The sequence below is a fragment of the Temnothorax curvispinosus genome, unplaced genomic scaffold (genome assembly GCF_003070985.1).
Source record: "Temnothorax curvispinosus isolate PA1 unplaced genomic scaffold, ASM307098v1 QBEX01001795.1, whole genome shotgun sequence".
Lineage (NCBI taxonomy): Eukaryota > Metazoa > Arthropoda > Insecta > Hymenoptera > Formicidae > Temnothorax > Temnothorax curvispinosus.
This window is the reverse complement of record NW_020211575.1, coordinates 115,572-134,324: the sequence shown is the minus strand read 5'-3', so window position 1 is coordinate 134,324 and position 18,753 is coordinate 115,572. Positions and strand designations below refer to the sequence as shown.

General features: G+C 33.9%; 5 protein-coding genes and 1 long non-coding RNA gene across 14 annotated transcripts; 3 read left to right on the top strand and 3 right to left on the bottom strand.

Moving 5' to 3' along the window:
- Positions 1-984: 984 nt before the first annotated feature.
- Positions 985-2,361, bottom strand: LOC112468613. 2 transcript variants are annotated; one of them, XM_025037873.1, is made up of 4 exons: positions 2,200-2,361; positions 1,712-1,900; positions 1,488-1,614; positions 985-1,408 (listed from the first exon to the last, which is right to left on the bottom strand). In XM_025037873.1, the coding sequence occupies exons 2-4, from the start codon at positions 1,845-1,847 to the stop codon at positions 1,057-1,059; spliced, it is 615 nt and encodes a 204-aa protein (XP_024893641.1). In that variant the 5' UTR covers positions 1,848-1,900; positions 2,200-2,361; the 3' UTR covers positions 985-1,056. The 2 variants fall into 2 exon arrangements, with proteins under 2 accessions (XP_024893641.1, XP_024893642.1); XM_025037874.1 differs by having other exon boundaries at positions 1,488-1,611.
- A 1,445-nt stretch (positions 2,362-3,806) lies between these two features.
- Positions 3,807-6,653, top strand: LOC112468620. 2 transcript variants are annotated; one of them, XM_025037889.1, is made up of 5 exons: positions 3,807-3,910; positions 4,312-4,504; positions 4,615-4,782; positions 5,500-6,339; positions 6,423-6,653. In XM_025037889.1, the coding sequence occupies exons 2-5, from the start codon at positions 4,316-4,318 to the stop codon at positions 6,603-6,605; spliced, it is 1,380 nt and encodes a 459-aa protein (XP_024893657.1). In that variant the 5' UTR covers positions 3,807-3,910; positions 4,312-4,315; the 3' UTR covers positions 6,606-6,653. The 2 variants fall into 2 exon arrangements, with proteins under 2 accessions (XP_024893657.1, XP_024893656.1); XM_025037888.1 differs by having other exon boundaries at positions 4,266-4,504.
- Positions 6,654-6,749: 96 nt separating this feature from the next.
- LOC112468621 lies at positions 6,750-9,876 on the bottom strand. Of its 4 annotated transcripts, XM_025037892.1 has the most exons (6): positions 9,703-9,873; positions 9,256-9,393; positions 8,466-8,656; positions 8,191-8,379; positions 7,186-7,680; positions 6,750-6,907 (listed from the first exon to the last, which is right to left on the bottom strand). In XM_025037892.1, exons 2-6 carry the CDS (start codon positions 9,361-9,363, stop codon positions 6,811-6,813), a joined length of 1,080 nt encoding a protein of 359 aa, XP_024893660.1. In that variant the 5' UTR covers positions 9,364-9,393; positions 9,703-9,873; the 3' UTR covers positions 6,750-6,810. The 4 variants fall into 4 exon arrangements, with proteins under 4 accessions (XP_024893660.1, XP_024893659.1, XP_024893658.1 ...); XM_025037891.1 differs by lacking the exon at positions 6,750-6,907 and having other exon boundaries at positions 6,949-7,680; positions 9,699-9,876; XM_025037890.1 differs by lacking the exon at positions 6,750-6,907 and having other exon boundaries at positions 6,951-7,680; positions 9,703-9,875.
- Positions 9,877-10,216: 340 nt separating this feature from the next.
- LOC112468622 lies at positions 10,217-14,822 on the bottom strand. Of its 3 annotated transcripts, none has more exons than XM_025037894.1 (6): positions 14,450-14,822; positions 14,070-14,345; positions 13,766-13,941; positions 13,223-13,405; positions 11,276-13,150; positions 10,217-10,681 (listed from the first exon to the last, which is right to left on the bottom strand). In XM_025037894.1, exons 2-6 carry the CDS (start codon positions 14,323-14,325, stop codon positions 10,337-10,339), a joined length of 2,835 nt encoding a protein of 944 aa, XP_024893662.1. In that variant the 5' UTR covers positions 14,326-14,345; positions 14,450-14,822; the 3' UTR covers positions 10,217-10,336. The 3 variants fall into 3 exon arrangements, with proteins under 3 accessions (XP_024893662.1, XP_024893663.1, XP_024893664.1); XM_025037895.1 differs by having other exon boundaries at positions 14,070-14,342; XM_025037896.1 differs by having other exon boundaries at positions 14,070-14,334.
- On the top strand, positions 10,512-12,532 carry LOC112468624. Its single transcript, XR_003042423.1, has 4 exons — positions 10,512-10,588; positions 10,997-11,098; positions 11,292-11,432; positions 12,447-12,532. It is a non-coding gene; the product is annotated as an uncharacterized LOC112468624 (long non-coding RNA).
- Positions 14,823-15,988: 1,166 nt separating the features above from the next.
- Positions 15,989-17,763, top strand: LOC112468611. Of its 2 annotated transcripts, none has more exons than XM_025037869.1 (4): positions 15,989-16,080; positions 16,605-16,919; positions 17,008-17,191; positions 17,275-17,763. In XM_025037869.1, exons 2-4 carry the CDS (start codon positions 16,637-16,639, stop codon positions 17,684-17,686), a joined length of 879 nt encoding a protein of 292 aa, XP_024893637.1. In that variant the 5' UTR covers positions 15,989-16,080; positions 16,605-16,636; the 3' UTR covers positions 17,687-17,763. The 2 variants fall into 2 exon arrangements, with proteins under 2 accessions (XP_024893637.1, XP_024893638.1); XM_025037870.1 differs by lacking the exon at positions 15,989-16,080 and adding an exon at positions 16,145-16,513.
- The last annotated feature ends 990 nt before the right edge of the window (positions 17,764-18,753 follow it).

Below are 18,753 nucleotides of genomic sequence, written 5' to 3'. Positions count from 1 at the left end.
TATGAATTTACGGTGGAACGCAAAGTCCTGAAAAAAAAATGTGCCAAAATTTGAAAACTCGTATATTGCCCGGAAAAGTAAAAATCCCAAAATTTAAAAAACGTGACAATTACTACGTTTGCGCGAGCGTTAAGGCCATTGCACGTAACAAAGTTTTAGTCATAATCGTAAGGCCGTAAGAAAATTATAGTAGACCAATCACACTCGATTATACATAGTACGTACACCGTACGTACATTATATGTATATTTAATTCTTCGAGGTAATATTAATAATATTAATGTTTCTGCTAATAAAATGATTTAATTTTTATTTTTTATTAATAAACAAATAATTTAGATGTAGATAAAATTTTATTTGATAAAAATGCATTAACAAATTATTTAGATTTAATAAAGATTTAGTTCTTTTTTAAATAAATGTAATAAAAATTATTTACACAAATATTAAAAAGTAATTAAAATGTAATATATTACATTTTAATTAAATATATATTAATACTTACATATACAAGTATTTAAATAATTGGGGATAGCTTCAAATCAGATCTGCTTGTATTAAACTTTATATTATTTTTTACATCAAAAATACCCAGGTTGTTTATGAGAGTGTTGGAACGTTTAGCTTAACCGACGGTTAAAGTTAGCCGTATTAACCAATAGTATTGGTCAATACTGCTAACTTTAATATACGATTGATTCAGACGGAAGAATAGAGGAGGTAGAGGAAGGACCAAAGTTTTTTTACGTCGCAGGGCCATCTTCATAATGTCAATAGCCCCGCGATGCCAGTCCCTCGAAAATTTGGCCGGGTCTCTCAGATCCAGAAAAATCCTTCTAGGGTTAATATTCATCAATAAAAGCAATTAAAATTGTTAATGTTAAATATTAAAAATTTATTAAAGAAAAGGAGGGAGAGGAGAGGGGAGGGAGAGAGAGAGAGATCATGTATTTCGTCGAGAACGATTCAATAAAAATAAGAAAATTATGGAAAATAATCTTATCTCTACATTTATACAACATATACATATATACAATTGCAAATGAAAAAGTAATGCTACATCTCGATTAAAATGCCATTTTGTAATCTTTTATATTTGAATTCCGATTCTGGACGTTTATTGACCCAAGCTTTTGTCTCTAATTTGCTCAATATGCGTTCCGGGTCGATAGCGGCTTCTCGAAATTTCGAAAAGGCATCCTCATCATCCTCTGCAATTTGTCTAGTCCTTTTGGATCTCTTTTCAATCTCTTTTGGATCTCTTCGCTCCGTACAGTCCTCTGTGACTTTCGTGATCGTCAACAATTTTTTCGATGTACTTAGAAGTTTTATCCCAGAGCTTTTGCTTCTCCTCCGTTTTTGTTCGGCGCAATAGTTGATAGTTTCCCTGCTTTCTAACTCTATAGTTCTACAATTGGAATTTGCATATGGTAATTAAAAATAGAATAATATTTGTAAACGTTTGAAGTATTTGCTTTAATGTTTACCGTTCCAAAATTTCATCTAGTTTCTTAGCGATAAAACTCTGAAACGTGGCAGTAACACCAAAATTCGTAAATCTATCCTCCTGCTTTGAGCTCAAGGAGTTTTCGCCCAGTTTGTTAGTTTGTACTTCTTTAAAAAATTTAAACAGTAATTAACATATAATGTTTCTATGATCTATTTGGTAAATATGAAAGTGTGATATAAAAATAAGATTAGTTTTACTCACCAGGAGTAACTTGGACTTTTTTCATGCTGTACATATCATTGTTTAGAAATTGCTGATCAATTGCTTCTCTCAGAATATTTGTAGATGTTTCATCTTCCGAGCTTGACAAATCTGCTCCCTCGTTTATGTTCTTCATTATTAATTCTAATCTGTACTTATAAATCTATAGTTTATATATAACTGGAATATCTGCAATTGAAAAAGACAACCCAATATAAGTGAGACAAAGCAATATCATGGTAGCAATTTAGCAATTTGCTTGCGGAGTCTATCAATGTAATTTGATAGCAGAAACCGAGCAACATCTGTCATTTTTTGTAACTATTTAAATAAAGTATATCATTCAAATGGTTTCCAGACGGGAGATTCCATTAAGTTTCTGTAGGATCTGCCAATGTGTTCATTGCTAACAAAATTCTCTCGATATTCAAAATTTGTAGAAACCACTGTGCAAAAATCTGGGTAATTATCCAGTTTAGGATTCTCACCTCCAATATCGATGAAATTATGCTCAATCGTCGCGTTTTTGCGCGAAACAAAAAATCTGGCAGAAAAAAGCGTCGCACTGCTCCGTGAAGCGAGATATTTATCGTTAAAGTTGACGACTATATTCAGGTTATGAAACCTGTCATACCGACTTCTTCTTCTTCTTCTTCTTTTATTAGGCTGCGTTCCAGATCTCGCCAGATCTCGCTCAAAGCCCCTTGCACAAATGGCCGCGTTCGGCAGACACAACTGTTGAGTTCGTCTTATCAACGCTCTGCGTTGATTGGTTGGTTCTAAAAGTAAGAGCCAATCACGTTTGACTGCTACTCAGCGGCTTGGTCTGCTGAACGCGCCCAATGCCAAGCAATAGACAATGGGTCTGTTCGCGTTGTTTGCACTTTTTGCATCTTCGTTTTCTCTCTCTCCAACGTCGTCGAATATATATTTATCTCATTTCAAGTGCAAAAATGTTTGGGGATTTCAAGCAACGCGAACAAGCCTAATAGGAACAGAAAATAACCAAAAAATCGTTAATTATATATAACCTAAAAAATTCGAATGCTATGATTGGTTGGCAACAGGCAATAGGTACAGAATTTCCAACGTGACGGAAACTCTGTGTCTATTGCCTGTGTCAATGTTTATTCTGCATTTATACATGATTTCTGATTTCTATTCCCTGTTTCTATTGCCCGTTGCCTAGCATTGTGCAAGGGGCTTAAGGCCATTGCACACAAAATTGCATAGGCTGCATAAGCATAGCATAAGACCGCTGGACCAATGAGCATCTTATGTAAATCAATATGGCGACTTTATGCTGGATGCTCATTGGTCCAGCGGTCTTATGCTATGCTTATGCAGCCTATACAATTTTTTGTGCGATGGCCTTTAAGCGAGGAGCACACACTTCTGCACAACGCATAATGCGTAAGCATAAGAAAATTGATTGGTCTATTTTCTTATGCACATGTGTATGGACCAATCAATTTTCTTATGCTTACGAATTATGCGTTGTGCAGAAGTGTGTGTCCGGGCCCTTAGGCTGAAGTCACATGGCATATATTTTCCGCGTAACGCGTAACCGCGTAACCAATTAGAAGCGTTTCGCATTTTCAGTTACGCATATTCGCGCTTCTGATTGGTTACGCGGAAAATATCAGTCCATGTGACCGCACTCTTAAGATGAAATTTCATGGGCAGTGAAAAGTAGCAGCAGATCGTACTGATTGGCTACAAAATAGAGAAGTTCTAGAAACTCGAGAACTTCTCTATTTTGTAGCCAATCAGTACAATCTGCTGCTGCTTTTCACTGCCCATAAAATTTCATCTTTAGGGCTTAAAACATCTATTGTAGACCGGGACTTAACCACAGTATATATACTGTGACTTAACTTCATTGAGGTAAAAAGTGTGGATTCTATGGCCGCGTTCAGCAGACACAACTGTTGAGTTCGTCTTATCAACACTCTGCGTTGAGTGGTTGGTTCTAAAAGTAAGAGCCAATCACATTCGGCTACTACTGAGCTGCTTGTCTGCTGAACGCGCCCTATGTTGGCAGCACTTGATTCTCGCATGTCTACGTTGGTAACGTTGATATGTACCGCTTGAACGTTTGTCAGTTTGACTTTGAAAGTAAACATTGAAAGTTCGTTGGTCGCTTGGTCGGATTTCCGGAGACGTTGTCATTTAATCCTGTGGAATTCCACTATTTATGTAATACTGCCGCTTATTTTTATTAATTATTGCACTACGTTGTTTACTTTAATTAAATGATAAACACATCAAACAAAAATTATTAATAGAATAAGTTGAACAAGTTCAATCTGTAAGAATAAAGATTCGAGTTTGTATTTCCATGCTAATACATTTATTACATTTTTAGCGCAATTATTTTCACTAAATATGTATTTGGAATTGTGCGTTATGTCTACAGTTGTTAAACATTCCCCCATAATTTTTCTGTTTGTAAAGCTTACTATTACATTTATCAAACTTACACAACCTCTTTAGTGTCATAAATTGTATACTAAGAGATTTTGTATTGTCGCTACTTGACTCTTGTTTGCAGGAGGTAGGCTTTTTGTAACGATTACTTTTGATCACTTGTGTTCAAGTACCATGGGCAATTACGCAAGTAAGCTGTTATCTTATACTAATGAGAGTCGAAAGGAATGCGACGAGCAACAAACAGCTGCACAGCAAGTAACTATGGAAGACAACAGTACGTGCACACCAGTGCTGTCTGAAAAAAGAATACTGGGTGATCCACGCTCAGTCTCGGCAGGAATTACAAGAACTCCTATTGAAGTAAAATTCTACTAACAATCTTATTGTAGAAAAAAATTTTTTTATATACATATATTCCATTTATATACTATTTAAGAACATGCAAATAATAAATCTCAATATTTAAATAGGTCAAGTGTACTCCAGTTGGAGTAAGCAGAGATACACTTAGTGCAATCCCGAAGTATTTACAGAAAAAGCAGTATCTTGAAACTGATTTGGATGTAGTAATGCCACCACTGACGCCTAAGAAATGTCGTATATTGAAATCAATGAACAATGATCAACAGTCAGAACCTGTATGTTATTTAATATTTAACTCCTTTATTTTACACTTTTCTCGCGTGTACTGAATAAAATTGGGATATATTATGATACATTTGGTTTAAATGTATTGTCAGTTATTTTTCTAAGTAATAGAGTTATGAAGAAATTAGTAAGTGAAAATTGATCTATGATAACGAATACTACAAGTAAATAAAAATGTGCCTTATTCAGTTAGGCTGGATCTTTCATGCCTAATAATATTTTTGCGTGAATTTATTACAATGTATTGTAACAAAATTTTTTGAATAATATTTTATTTAAGAAAATCTATATAATAACTTAAACAAAAGTTTTAAATTATTTTTTAATGACAGTTTTTTAAATTGAAATATAACATTTTATTACAGTTTTGTAAAGTATCAACTATCAAAAATTACACGTTAATTAATTAGTCATAGAATACCTCAAAAATCTGTAATAAAATAGATATATTATTCTGCTGAAAAGAAATAAAACTGTCATTAAAACATTTAAAAAAGAAAAGTCATTATATAGATTTTCTTAAACAAAATAACTTTATTTAGAAAACTTTCTTATAATTTAATTTAACGAGACAATTGAGTTGATAGTTTGGTTTAAGCGTTTCTACATATCTTATATGGATAAAAGCCATCTTATAAGCATGCTTTATTTGTCCAGTCATTTTTTGGGATAAAAAAGTTTAACGTATGATATTTATTTTTTTGCAGGATGAGAATTATTTAACGCCGAATGTTAATGTTGCTAAGAGTTCGAAGGTAATTACGCCGATAGATAAGGAACGCTTTATAATTCTGGGATTAGACCCTAGATCTCCAGCTGCAGATTTCGATAGAACGCCCATATTAATGCCGAGGTCTCTCGCGTTGATAAAGGCACGATCGCAAGAAAATTTGAGTCGCAGAGGCAGCTACGAAACAGATATTTACAATCCAAAGAACTCTCTTCAGGTGACCAGTACATCACTTAGTATCTCGGAAATATTGTTATCTAACACAGCTTCAGAAACCCTGGAAACCCCAGATACGGAAAAACAGGATAAATCACTCACTACATCGCAGTATGATTCTGATTTAAGTATTTCCAAAAGTGAGAAGGAAATCACGGTTATTAAGAACTCAAAATTTACGAATGTGAAGGAAAAATCGTTGATCTCGGACGAACGGACAGTTGCAATTGATAATGAGGAAGACAACAAAGACGAGACAGAAAACCAGAATGTTTACGAAAATATCGAATCTAATACGTGGATGAAAGACGATGATAAGATTAAACTATGGCACGATTCACTGTCGTCGCAGGAAAGCGTATCAGGTAAGGAGGATCAGGAAGCGTTATCGCAAGAAAAAGTTTCAAGGGAAGATGTAATTATAACATTTGATAAATATACCACGATTAGTACCTCTTTAAAGCTAATAAAAACAACAGAAGATTTTCGAAAAAAAGGAGACATAAAAGGAAACAAGAAAAAGAATGCTAAAGTAGATGTTAAACTTAATGAAGAAAAGGTTTTTACTCCTGAGAATAAACGAGGAACTGAAATTAATGAGGTAATTTACGCGACACCATAACGATATATATGCATACATAAAATTATACTTTTTGCAATTGCAAATGTCAATAATTTCTTTAGAATCGAACACCACTTGGCAATCGGTCTAATAATGGTCAAATGCAAAAAAAGCCGCAACAGTTATTGAGGGGCAAGGCTACGCCTACTAGAATGCAACAAGAGAATACACCGCCATGTAAGACGTATAATGGAAAGACTAGAAATGGAATTCAATGGGATCCAAATTCCACGGTCCTCATTTAAATATTTAACATGTTAGATTAGCTGATTTACGATATAATAAGGATAGGAATGGCAGTAAGTGAATTTGTTTAGTTATATAAGCGAACTTAGTATTAAGTACAAAAAATGGCATGCAGATGTAATCATTTGGAAATGAATAAACGATTGTAAAATAAATAAAATTACTAAAATAAATAATATTCATAATAACATTTTCGGTATTTATTCAAGTATCGTGTTTCTGCATTATCGTGCGAATTTGAGCTTTTGCTGTTTGAATCGAAGATTGAAGGTCTTTGCTGGATTTTACCAAAGATGTTACACTGAAAGACACATTTGAAACAGATTACGGTGAGGTATATAGATTATATTTAAAATATAACAAACAGTTTGTGATGTATAAAATATAGGGGATATCCCAAAAAGTAACAGCTTTTTTAATATTTGCGTTATAATTTATAGATTTATATTTTAATAATTTAGTAAGAGAGAGCCAAATAGGTAAACACGTACGTTAGAGCCTGTTTGCCCCTCTGTGTTATATTTCAAAACCGTGAAGTGTTTTGGGACATCCCATATACGCATGTCGGGGGATACATACTTTGGATTTTTTATAACTATCTTCTTTTTCTCGCTATCAGATCTTTCCAATAGCTTGATTGTGATTCCGCTTTCTACTTTCTTTACATTAGAAAATATATTCGTTTTCTCGGTGAAATTTAATCTCGCGATATTTCTGGTATCTATTAATCGCGGCCGAACAACTTTGACTTTGTTGTCAATATGGTGTCCCCTGTAATTTTTCCATTTTCTCTCATTCAAATCTGGATTTTTATTCGCTTGCTGAATTCCCGCTTGTATCACTGCCTCAGTCGACTGATACGGCGCCGGATGTAGTTCCGAACTAGATACGGTGCTGCTATTACGATCATCTTCCCAATTAATTGGTAAACGAGGCTCGGGTACAGGTCGTGGATCTATATTCTGAGGTATCCCCTTGCAAATAGAAGACAACGTTTCTCCAGGATAACAATGCTTGATACGTTTCTCGGTGAGAGGCAAGGCAGGAGTCCTTTTTTTTCTATGATACTGTTCTCTACAATTTAGATATTTATAATTGGACGTAGTCTAATACATAACTCTTTTTTTATGTAACATGTAATTTTTATTATCAACATGCGCCCAGCAAGTAAAATTTCAACGATATATGCTAGACTTGAGCAATAGATTGACATTAACTGCATTTGCATTAAGTAAACATATTCCGTCAGCAGAGTCTGCCGAAATAATCTTGCAGATTTCCAGCGAAAACCAAGCAGAATACGTCATTTCGGAACCGTTTAAATAGAATGTATCGTTTAAATGGTTATGAAACGCAGATTCTCCCTATAGATTTCAGTTAATCTGCTATCATATTCCGCCAACAGATTCTGTTCCATTTCTGCTGATGAAATTTTTAAGCACACTTTGGAAAATCTATTGACATGTTTGACTACATGGATAATTTTTAAGTTACTTATTGATCAGGTCTCTAAAACTTGGGTGTGTGTGCGCGCGCCCAACATTCATCATAACATTTAATAAAAGCGACAATATTTAAACATACCTTGGAATAAATTTATCTACTTTTGGGTTCACCGACTCCTGTTGAATTCTTTTTATTTGCGTCGCCACGTCCTTACGACGTTGCTCAAGTTTCGCTTTCGTTTCTTCTAGAGTTTCCAACTCAGGAACATAACAAACATGCAAAATTCCGCCGAAGAAGTTCTTATTGTCAATAAAGCGCTTCGCTATTCTGTGGAAGAGATGAATTTGAATAACCAGATATATTCATGGATTCTCTTGTGTGTTACATGATCTCTTTGGAACAAGAATACGTACCTGGCGCTTTGAATATGTGCGTAATGCACATGATATGTTTCTGTAAATTCCTCGGAAGGATATTCAGTGACCAACTGAATCGCTTTCATACTTCCATAGGGACAAATGAGTTTTTTCACTTCCTCCACTAACTGCAGCTGTGGTACTCCACATATTAGCAAATGCTGTGATTCATCATTAATTGTGTAAACCTGTTACACAGAGCTAATTCGTCAAGGAAATAGTATGCGAGCTATCGCTTAATTTAAAGAGAACCAAAAAAATCATAAGATACACAAATTAAATTTAACAATAATACTTTATGTTTTAATTCAAAAGATTAATTACTACAAATATTATTGTCCTTCTGACACAGACATTGTTAATAATAAGATATATTGTAACACAATTAAAGATCTTACAATTAGTACATTTTCATAAAAATAAGGCTAAACAGTGACATGAAATGATTATTATAATTATTATTATAATTATTATAATTGCAGTTGTTAACATTAGACAAAACATTGCAGCAAAGTGCATCAGTATTAAGTTTGCGTTCTGCCAATAGAGCCTGCTGACATATAATCTGACGATAGACAAAACCAAGCGGAATCAATTATATCTCTGCTGACATCCGGTTAGCAAGATTCGTAGCAGATACTTAGCAAAATCTGTTATCAACAGATTTGGCTATCTAGGCATAATATATTTACTTAATCTAATATGGTGAGATAACAAATTAATACTAATTAAAAATGAGTAAAATAGAAACTTGATTTTACAGTAGGATACAAGTCTTCAACGCTACCTTCACTGCTGTCAATCTCTTTCCTTGCCTGTAAAGTGGTCTAGTTCGACACAATTTTTGTTGCACATGATGTGGCATGTGCGTCACTGTGCACTTTTTCTCTGTCATGACACGTCAGTATCCTTTCGTCTTCCCTTTCTGCAACGATAAAAGCGACAGCAAAGGGTAAAAGAAATCGAGAATATTAAAAATTAATATTAAATATTAATACTAAATAATACTGAATAAAGAAATGTAATCGCAACAATAATTTATATTTCTGAAATTAAATATCTTCGATTTTGCGTTAACAAATATACGCGTTAAGATAAGCTGCGATACTTTGTTTTCCCTTTTGGAAAATATCAATTCTTTAAAATTTTTTCAATTTAATTTAAGAAAATAAAAGGTTAACATTGAATTACGAAAGAATATAAAAGAATAACACTGCGTTAAGAACTTACTCACGCTTTTTCTCTAAACGGTCGAGAGTTGCCGGATCTTGGTTAGGTCAGGTTATAGTTTCTTTTCTCCACTAATGCTAGACTCCATAGACGCGGCAACGCCGTGTGGCAGGTGGCAGAGTGCGTTGACCAATCAACAAATTCTGATTTTGCCGCAGATTAATGGAGGATTCATATTGCGTCCGATGTTCGACATATCTATGTATGTATTCCACGTCCATTGATGCGACTCGAGTCGGGCAGAGTCGGGTCTCGGGTCGCCGGTCGAGTAGTAAATCGAAAACGCCAATATTTATACGTATATCGATATACATCTGTGAGACCATGTGGCCTTATCATCGAAGTCGCTTTTAAAACGTTTGATACAATTAAAAAGGATATATCAATTGTATTTGCAAAATCTTACGAACTTCGCGATTATCTATTATATGCTATGTTTCAATGCGAATAAATAAGTACAGACACTGTTCCATGGTTTTTTAAAAACAGTTTTAGTTAAAAAGATAACAACATGACCATAACAATGCTGATAAAATAGAAATTGTAGGACTGATTATTACTGGCATTATACATCCACTGCCTTGTTCCCACGCCAAACGAAACATATCGCGTTAACATTTATCTCATTATCACATGTCTTATAGCGTCGCCGGTGCAGTAGGATCATCCTCATCGATCTGGTAATCCAGAAAATCCATCCGGATCTGCTGGTGCTTCTGCTTATGTGCCTTCAACGAACTGGGTTGCGTAAAGGTCCTTTGGCACATGTCACAAACATACGGCCGTTCGCCTGAATGCGTGCGCTCGTGACGAATAATATGACTCTGATGATGAAACCTCTTGCCACAAACGCGACACACATATGGACGTTCATTTGTGTGCGTTCTACTGTGAGTCTTTAGGTCGAATCTTTTGAAGAAAGACTTGCCGCAGTGCAGGCAAACATGATTGCGCTGCTTTAAATGGTCCCTCTTTACATGCTCCTGTATGAGAACATTGAGAATGTCATATTTACAATACAATGATCATATTTCCTCGAAAAAATTAGAAGCAAAGTATGGCTTTGATTCTAATTTGATTGAATATCGTAACAGTGAATATCCTATTTTTCTTATTATTAAAAATTATTTAGTTTTTTAGAGAGATATTTTAAGGTCAGCACGTGATTTTCAGACAGAAATATTTCCGCGGGTTTGGGTCACAGATGCGTAAATTGGCATAGGATATTCACATATTGTTCCTTGTTAACTGTGCTTGCTACAATCCACCTAGAAATCATCTTCATCCTATTGTTACAGTTAACGATATGTGAATATCCTGTGCCAATTTACGCATCTGTGACCCAAACTGTTTTGCGCCGACTACATAACTGCGATGCAAATCCTTCATTGTGGCCAACGGTATGCAACGGTAGAGATTACTTTGTAGAATATATGTATAAGATAGAACAAATATATGTCGTCTGCGTTAATAATGACCAATCAGTAGTCCACAAAATTCTTAAGTGTAGTGTAAGGCGTAATGGTATTTATATATGTATACTGATTATAAATTATTATTAATTAACTGAGACTTACGTTTACTTGTGATAAGGTGCTGTAGACTTTCGGACAAATCTCACAGACGAACTTTTGCGGACCGTCCGAGCTGTGATTGTTTGTGATATGCTTATTCAAAGTAGATTTCCAAGCAAAGGACACCCCGCAATCTTTACAATGAAATTTTTGCTGATCGGTAAAGTGTATTCCGATATGTTGTTTATAATTATATGCTGTCGAGAATGCTTTCTTGCATACGGAGCATTGGAATTTTTTTGAAATTGTTTTCGATTTTTTCAATTCTTCTGATGTTTTGATACAGTTCTTGTTACCTGCACTTTCACCAGTCGTTAGGTCAGTAGGCAAATGGCTACCACTGTCTGTACATCCTTCAGTATTCTCTATGCCTCGCTTGCTATTTACATTTTCTCCTAATGGCACATTATCCTCGACGTACATGAAGAAGTCTGATTTACTTTTGGGACAGTCAGCTATTTTATTACTATCTTGCAAAATATTCGAACAGTCTTTGAAATTATTAGCTTGTGCGAAATCTCGATTCACTTCCTGCTCAGCCTGAGAATCTTGAAACAGCTCCAACAGCTGTTCACCGTCATTTTGAATTAAACGTACCATCGAGAGTTCTTTATACCCTGAGGATTCTATGCCGATATCAGCAACCTCCACGAATTCCAAAAACCTTTCGTTGCAATTCTCATAATTCAGCCTTTCAAATGCCTCGAGATTAGTTTCGACATATTTGTCAAAATCTACATGCGATTCGTTCTCCAATAATTCTAAGTTTCCAGAATTGTAGACCTGCATATTTTTTTCCTGCATGTTACTTACACACTCGTTGCCCTTTGAATTCTGTTGGAAATGTTCTGATTCACCATGGCTTAGGACAGCATAACTTTTTTCCTCTCTATGAAAATCAAATTGTGTATAATTAAATTCGTTATTTATATCAATAAGGCCGTCCAGAGCTTGTTGATGTTCTATCTGATCGCTCTTCTCACTGTCTTTTGAATTTGAATTGATCTTTTGATTATCTCTAAAGGTATTTGATGGATCTTCTACTGTATCTTCGAGATCTTTTGTAGATGAAGCGTTTTGCATTTTTTCTACCAAATTGCTTATTATAAATTCATAAAATTGCTCACCAGTCTCTGTCTGTACTAAACGCAACATTGGTTCTTCACTGTTACAGGCGTTGCTGAAATTTTCTAGATTTTCCTCATTGTGCAGCAAGCCCTCCTGATTCTGCATAGCGTCGGGAGTACATACTTCGTTAGCAACGATATTTTCAGAATGATGAGACTTTGTGGTATGATTAACATTCACATTAGCTAAACTGATATTATTAAAATATCGAGGTTCATCAAATTTCAACATTCCTGAATTAGAGAATTCTATATACAACTGATTGTCGTCATCGCTTAATGGTTTATTACATTTTCTATTTTCACTAATACGTTCTTTACTTATTTGTTTATGTAGAAATTTTTGGTCCATTAAAACTTCACTGGAATTACAGGTTTGTAGATTTGTTTCCATATTTAATGAATTTCTCACGTTGCTTATGGAAGATTCTTTACCGACCTCTCGGGATATACATATATCTAAGCCATTTGATCTCAAAATGTTTTCGTTACTTTGGGTTTCTGATTCAGTACTAGGTTTTCTATCTCGAGGTAAGAAGGCAAAAATATTTTTATCCAATTGATGTAAATACGTAATACTGTCCTTGGATTGTATTTGTTCATAATTATTAACTACATCTTGAGAAGAATTTGAAATGATAGTATTATTCGTCGATAAATCAGTAGCTCCAAATCTTTCCTCAATTTCGGCAAAATGATCTTGCGGCAATCGATTTGTACTCTCATTTTCTGCTAAATTACTTTCTTCAAACTTTTCATACATTTTATATTAGATATTTATATTCATATTACAATGACTAAATCTAAAATATCAGGTATTTACCTGCTTAGATGTGACACAAATGACAGTCTCGAATAAACATGCTTTAATGTCCATATCAACGTCACGTTGATCGGAAATTATCTCACTTTTTACATCTGAATCTCTAGTAGTATTCTGGCTAGTATATTTCGGCTCCATGTGAGATGTCTCACGAAATTTACTTTCTACATTATTATCTATTGTCTGAAAAAATCCACAACAATACATAAGCATTAGATATACTTAATGGAAAATATTATCAACTTAATCGTTAGCTTAATAGTTGAAAAAGTCCAAATTTAACCAATATTTTCTTATAATTGCTCCGCTCTATAATACAATGTATAATACAATGTTCTCTGCATAATAAAATGTTCGCAGAATATTTTTTATATTGGAAATAATACTTTCTATAGTTTTGCAAGAGTTGCAAGAGAGAAATTTGCAATAAGAAAAATTGCTTAGCGATCAATTATTGTTTTCTTGCAACATAATAGTAATATAAGACAGAGGAAATATTAATTGAAACTATGAAAAAAAAAAAGAAAAAAAAAGATTCGTCACCTTGTTTTCTTTCGATGTATGACTGTTGATTCGTGATTTATTGCTAATAAGACTAGGATTATAATACTGCTGTGCAACTTCCTTTGGTATCCCGTGTATCATTTGTGTATGCCTTGCTAGCGAAGACATCTGCGTGAAATTCTTATCACAAATTGAACACGGATATGGTTTAATTCCTGTATATGAAATAAATACAGATATTTATAAAACTTTCAGGTTATCAACTTTATTTGCAGCTCGTAAAAAATTCTTACTTTATTTTTCATTATTATAATTAATATATTATTATATTTATATATCTCACCTGTATGCATTCTACAGTGTCTTATAAGATTTGATATATGACTGAACTTCCTTCCACAGATTTCGCAAATATGAAAATTTGTTCCCAGATGAATGTTCAAGTGAGTGCGCAAGTCTGCCTTCCGAAAGAAACCTTTTCCACATATTTGGCATATCTGGGACCTCTCTCCTAGATGTAAACTTCGTCGGTGATAGTCCAATTGCGAGGCACGATCAAAGGTCGAGTCACATTGAAGGCATTTGAAAGTTTTCAGCATATTGTAACTCTGTAATTCTGCTGTTAATTACAAATAAAATTCCGCGTTATTTTTCGCTGTTCAATAACATCAACAATCAGGTCTTTTCACAAAAGATGTAAAAATATCACAGTCAGGCGTTTACCTTGATCTATTTCTCGTATTCGTGTTGACTTATTCGTCGACTAATATGTTTCCATAAAATGCCGACTTAATTTCCATCCAAGACGTTTGACCTTATTCGAAATTTTGTTAGCGAGTACGCAAAACAAACTCTCGTTGAAATAATACTAATAACACTAATGTTATTATGATAACGCTTTTTGATACTTCATTTCTAACCTCAAAGACAATGTAATCAAAACATTCTCGGGGCATTTTTAACATCCATTCATGACAAATATTACGACAACTCGGAATGCCACATGTGTAATTGGGAATTATTTCGTTTTCATGCTTTGACAATTCTACAATTTCCATGACAAAACCGAACAAACGTTCCGTCCTTCCGTCACAGTATAAAGGTAGGTTTTCATGGGCAGTTGAAATTGACTTACGTTTAGTGCTTGTCTACAATGGCCGCGTTCAGCAGACACAACTGTTGAGTTCGTCTTATCAACACTCTGCGTTGATTGGTTGGTTCTAAAAGTAAAAGCCAATCACGTTCGACTGCTACTGAGCGGCTTGGTCTGCTGAACGCGCCTAATAGAGATCCTCAAGGGCGAGTATAGAAACCTAACGTTCACTTCCTGATTGGTGCAGCCATTTTGCAGCAAAATTTACTAGATGTTACATTTTGGATGAGTTTAGATCAATTGAAGTTATGAATCTTTTATTATTCGAGGTTATTAATAGGCCTGTTCGTTTTAACTGAACTTCTTGCACGGTTTATCTTTTCTCTTTTTCTCTCCAAAAAAGGATTTATAATGAAACGCTTTCCGAAAAATCCTGCAAGAAGAGCGTTGTGGACAGCATGCATTTCAAGGCTAAACTGGACACCAACTGATAATACATACATATGGTGAAGTAAGAAACTTTTCAGATGACATGTAAGAAACAACTCGTGTTGATGGTAAAAAAAAATTAAAACTCAACGCAATACCTAATGCATTTATAAACTTTAGTCAACAGTTGTATAATACGGGCCTAACATGACCGGCTGTAACTATATAGAGTCCTAAATAATCATTTATTTGAATGATTTAACTTTACCGCCGCCGCCATCTTATGATCGTACGTCCTGCTGTCTATTGGTCTATAACCGACCAATCAAAAAAAGAAACAAGTTTGCGTTTCTCTACTAATGGCTTCTGCACACAGGACGCCGAAACTGTAACTCTAACGACAGTGTCGGTGTGGTTATGTAGTCGTTTCGCAGCTTTTTTTTCATATAGTATACCTGCGCAACGACAACGTAACGATACCGACACTATCGTTACGAGTTACAGAATAGGGGTCCAGGACGCGGAAACGCTTGCCGCGCGGCAAGAAGCGACGTGGTAGCCAATAAACTTTTGGTTTTTATGGAAAAGCAACACGTTGATTGGCTACCGCGTCGCTTCTTGCTTCGCGGCAAGCGTTTCCGCGTCCTGTGTGCAGAAGCCATAATATAGGACTCTACCCATGAAAACCCACCTCTTTATACTGTGACAGCACATGGTAGCAGTGAGAAATGCAATAGCATCTCTGGGTAGTAGTCGTAGACGTAAGTATACGCACAAGCTTTGGTATATTTTGTGTCGTATCATACAGAAGTACTAGGCTACGTAATCAAAGGTGAGTAGTATATTCCTGATAATTTTTAAGTAAATTAAGAGTAATCATATTTAATCGTTCAATTTAATTGTTTAACTGTTGAAAGTAAAGTGATTAAGATTTTTATTAAGTCTATTGTGAAGTAATGATCCATCTTTGTGCTTATATATTTGGTTAAGTAAAGGGCTGCGCATAATGAAGGGAATAGGGAGAGGGAACAGTATAATATTAACATATGCATTGTGCACATGGCATACAAAATATAGAATAAAATTTCATCACTGTTCCTTAGCGCTATTCCTCTGTTCGTCTATTCTGTTTTAATAAATTACATATGTTAATAAATTTCATTAATAAATTTTATTAATTTAATATTGAACTCTCTGTTCCCTATTTCCTGTTCCCCCTATTCCTTTCATTGTGCACAGCTCCTAACAAGCAATAGTAATTTTAGGTTAGCTCAAATTTTTCTTTATATGTATAAGAGTGTTTAAAAAAATCTTTTTTTATTTGCTCTTTCCTTATTAATTTATATTCTTTTTTAGGTTGCTATTCAAGAAAGTTACATAAGATCATCATGTCAGATCATGATAATTATTGTAATAATTTTACATATAAAGTCAGTATTACTGCTCCTGATATTGAAGATTTTTCTGATGATCACACCCAAGATATCGGAGGTTTTTCTAATGATTCGGAAAGTATTATTAGTGCAGAAAAAAGTGGCGATGGATTTCTTATAAAATTATATAGAGAACGATCATTTTTGTATGACAAAAGAAATCCTACTTTTAAGGATAAATTAATGAAACAAAATGCTTGGAACGAAATCTCTAAGACAATGATTGAAACAAATTGCGGTAACTTTTTATTAAAATTAAATTTTATTGAGTTATTTTTAGTCATTACACATATTTTAATTAATTTGTTCTTTAACTTCTACTATAGGTGATTTTTACACACCTGATTACTGCCGAAGAAGGTGCACTTCATTAAGAGAGCAATACAATCGTGAAAAAAAAAGAATAGAAAATCAGTCTAAAAGTGGAAATGCTGCTCCAAATTTAACTTCTCGTCAATTTCCATTATATACTCAATTGAAATTCTTGGACCAAGTCATCAAAAGACGAAAGTAGCTTCATTACTGTAAATAAATAATTAATGTAATTCTTATAATATGACATTTTTTAAATATATAATTGTTGTTTGTTTCAGAACGTATAGTTATATAACCAAATATCAATCAGATGAAACTTTAGTTAACGAAAGTTCATCAGAAATAAAAAATGTTTCAGACAACGTTAACACTTTTTTTTCACGTAATAAAGAAACTCAAAGTACAAAGCACAAGGAAATTATTGATATTGAACGTACTTATGACAAAGATATAATACATTCTCCAAGACTAAAAAGAAGAAAACTGAATGAAACTAAAGAGTTGGAACGACCTTTTTTTAATACAAGCAACAGAATTATGAGTTATATGAAAACTTCAAAAACATCTAAAGCAGATGATGCATTTATGGAATTTATAAAAGTACAGTTCAATAGTATCCCAGAACATGAAAAAAATATTAGAAGAAAAATGATGATGGATGCTTTATCTACACCATTACCAAAAATGTAATTTTTTGTACCGTAATTTATCGATGTTGTTTAATGCTTTTAAGTGTATTATATTAATAATTATTATTTCGTTGTTAATTCAAAGTAATTTTCACTTTATAATTTAATTTTCTATTCTGTGATAAACTAATTATATCAAAAATAAAGAATTTATTTTTTACAATGCATATTACGTTGTTATCCTGCTGAAAAAGCTCGATTGAATCCAATTAATATCATTAAACAAACAGACCTTTAAGTCATTTAAAATTAAATAATTTAATTTTAAGGCTCTTGGTCCCTGAGCCGAGAACTCTGCGTTGACGGTGGCGACGTACCGTCGCGGCAGAAATAAAAACTCTCCAATGCAGCTCTAAGCAAGCCTGCAAAGCTGCTTAGGAACGGCTTTTCCCAAATTTTAGCCAAATTAATTAACGAATCTCATTAAACTTATGCTCATTTTAATCAGTAATATCAGCCGCAAGCTGGTACATAGCCGGATTTTCTATTTTGGCTCTTAAAAAATTTATAATAAATAAAATACGGATTCGCAGCTAAGCAACCCGACAGAGGTCGGTAGTGTTACTCCTGTCGACCCTTAAAGTCAAATATTTTACAAATTTAAACAAAGGGCTTGCGAACTAGCGAGATATATGTGCTACATTTAATATATTCTGAACAATACAGTTAATCAACAAACTTTTCGGCCATTACTGTGGCCTTCTTCAGTGTAACAAAATAACATTGATCGTTGAATATAAATAACTGACGGAATAGTCGTTACACATTAAAATTAAATATTACATTAACCCCCTTATCTTAACATAATTAAAACCGCCAATCACTTACATACATGCTTTCGTGTGAATCGTCAAATGTCGTGTCGATCCCAATCATAACTCGCCGAAGCAGGAAACACAGATCATCGTGTACATTCGTGTCAAATATTTTACTTTAATATTACAAAATATTAACAAAAGAGTAACAAATCGTTACTTTCTTACAATTAGTAACGGTAACAGCAACGCGTACTTTTTAAAATTAGTAACAAGTAACGATAATAGTAACGGTAATATGTTACTTTTATGA

Coding starts and splice junctions, on each gene's coding strand:
- LOC112468613 (XM_025037873.1), bottom strand. CDS start 1,847: ATGAAGAACATAAACGAGGGAGCAGATTTGTCAAGCTCGGAAGATGAA. Junction 1,615..1,711: donor AAAAGTCCAAGTTACTCCTG/GTGAGTAAAACT, acceptor AATTTTTTAAAG/AAGTACAAACTAACAAACTG. Junction 1,409..1,487: donor CTAGATGAAATTTTGGAACG/GTAAACATTAAA, acceptor TTCCAATTGTAG/AACTATAGAGTTAGAAAGCA.
- LOC112468621 (XM_025037891.1), bottom strand. CDS start 9,363: ATGACAGAGAAAAAGTGCACAGTGACGCACATGCCACATCATGTGCAA. Junction 8,380..8,465: donor GCACATATTCAAAGCGCCAG/GTACGTATTCTT, acceptor TCTCTTCCACAG/AATAGCGAAGCGCTTTATTG. Junction 7,681..8,190: donor GTAGATAAATTTATTCCAAG/GTATGTTTAAAT, acceptor TCTAAATTGTAG/AGAACAGTATCATAGAAAAA.
- LOC112468620 (XM_025037889.1), top strand. CDS start 4,316: ATGGGCAATTACGCAAGTAAGCTGTTATCTTATACTAATGAGAGTCGA. Junction 4,505..4,614: donor TTACAAGAACTCCTATTGAA/GTAAAATTCTAC, acceptor ATATTTAAATAG/GTCAAGTGTACTCCAGTTGG. Junction 4,783..5,499: donor ATGATCAACAGTCAGAACCT/GTATGTTATTTA, acceptor ATTTTTTTGCAG/GATGAGAATTATTTAACGCC.
- LOC112468611 (XM_025037869.1), top strand. CDS start 16,637: ATGTCAGATCATGATAATTATTGTAATAATTTTACATATAAAGTCAGT. Junction 16,920..17,007: donor AATGATTGAAACAAATTGCG/GTAACTTTTTAT, acceptor CTTCTACTATAG/GTGATTTTTACACACCTGAT. Junction 17,192..17,274: donor CAAGTCATCAAAAGACGAAA/GTAGCTTCATTA, acceptor TGTTTGTTTCAG/AACGTATAGTTATATAACCA.
- LOC112468622 (XM_025037894.1), bottom strand. CDS start 14,325: ATGCTGAAAACTTTCAAATGCCTTCAATGTGACTCGACCTTTGATCGT. Junction 13,942..14,069: donor ACACTGTAGAATGCATACAG/GTGAGATATATA, acceptor TTTCATATACAG/GAATTAAACCATATCCGTGT. Junction 13,406..13,765: donor ATACATCGAAAGAAAACAAG/GTGACGAATCTT, acceptor GGATTTTTTCAG/ACAATAGATAATAATGTAGA.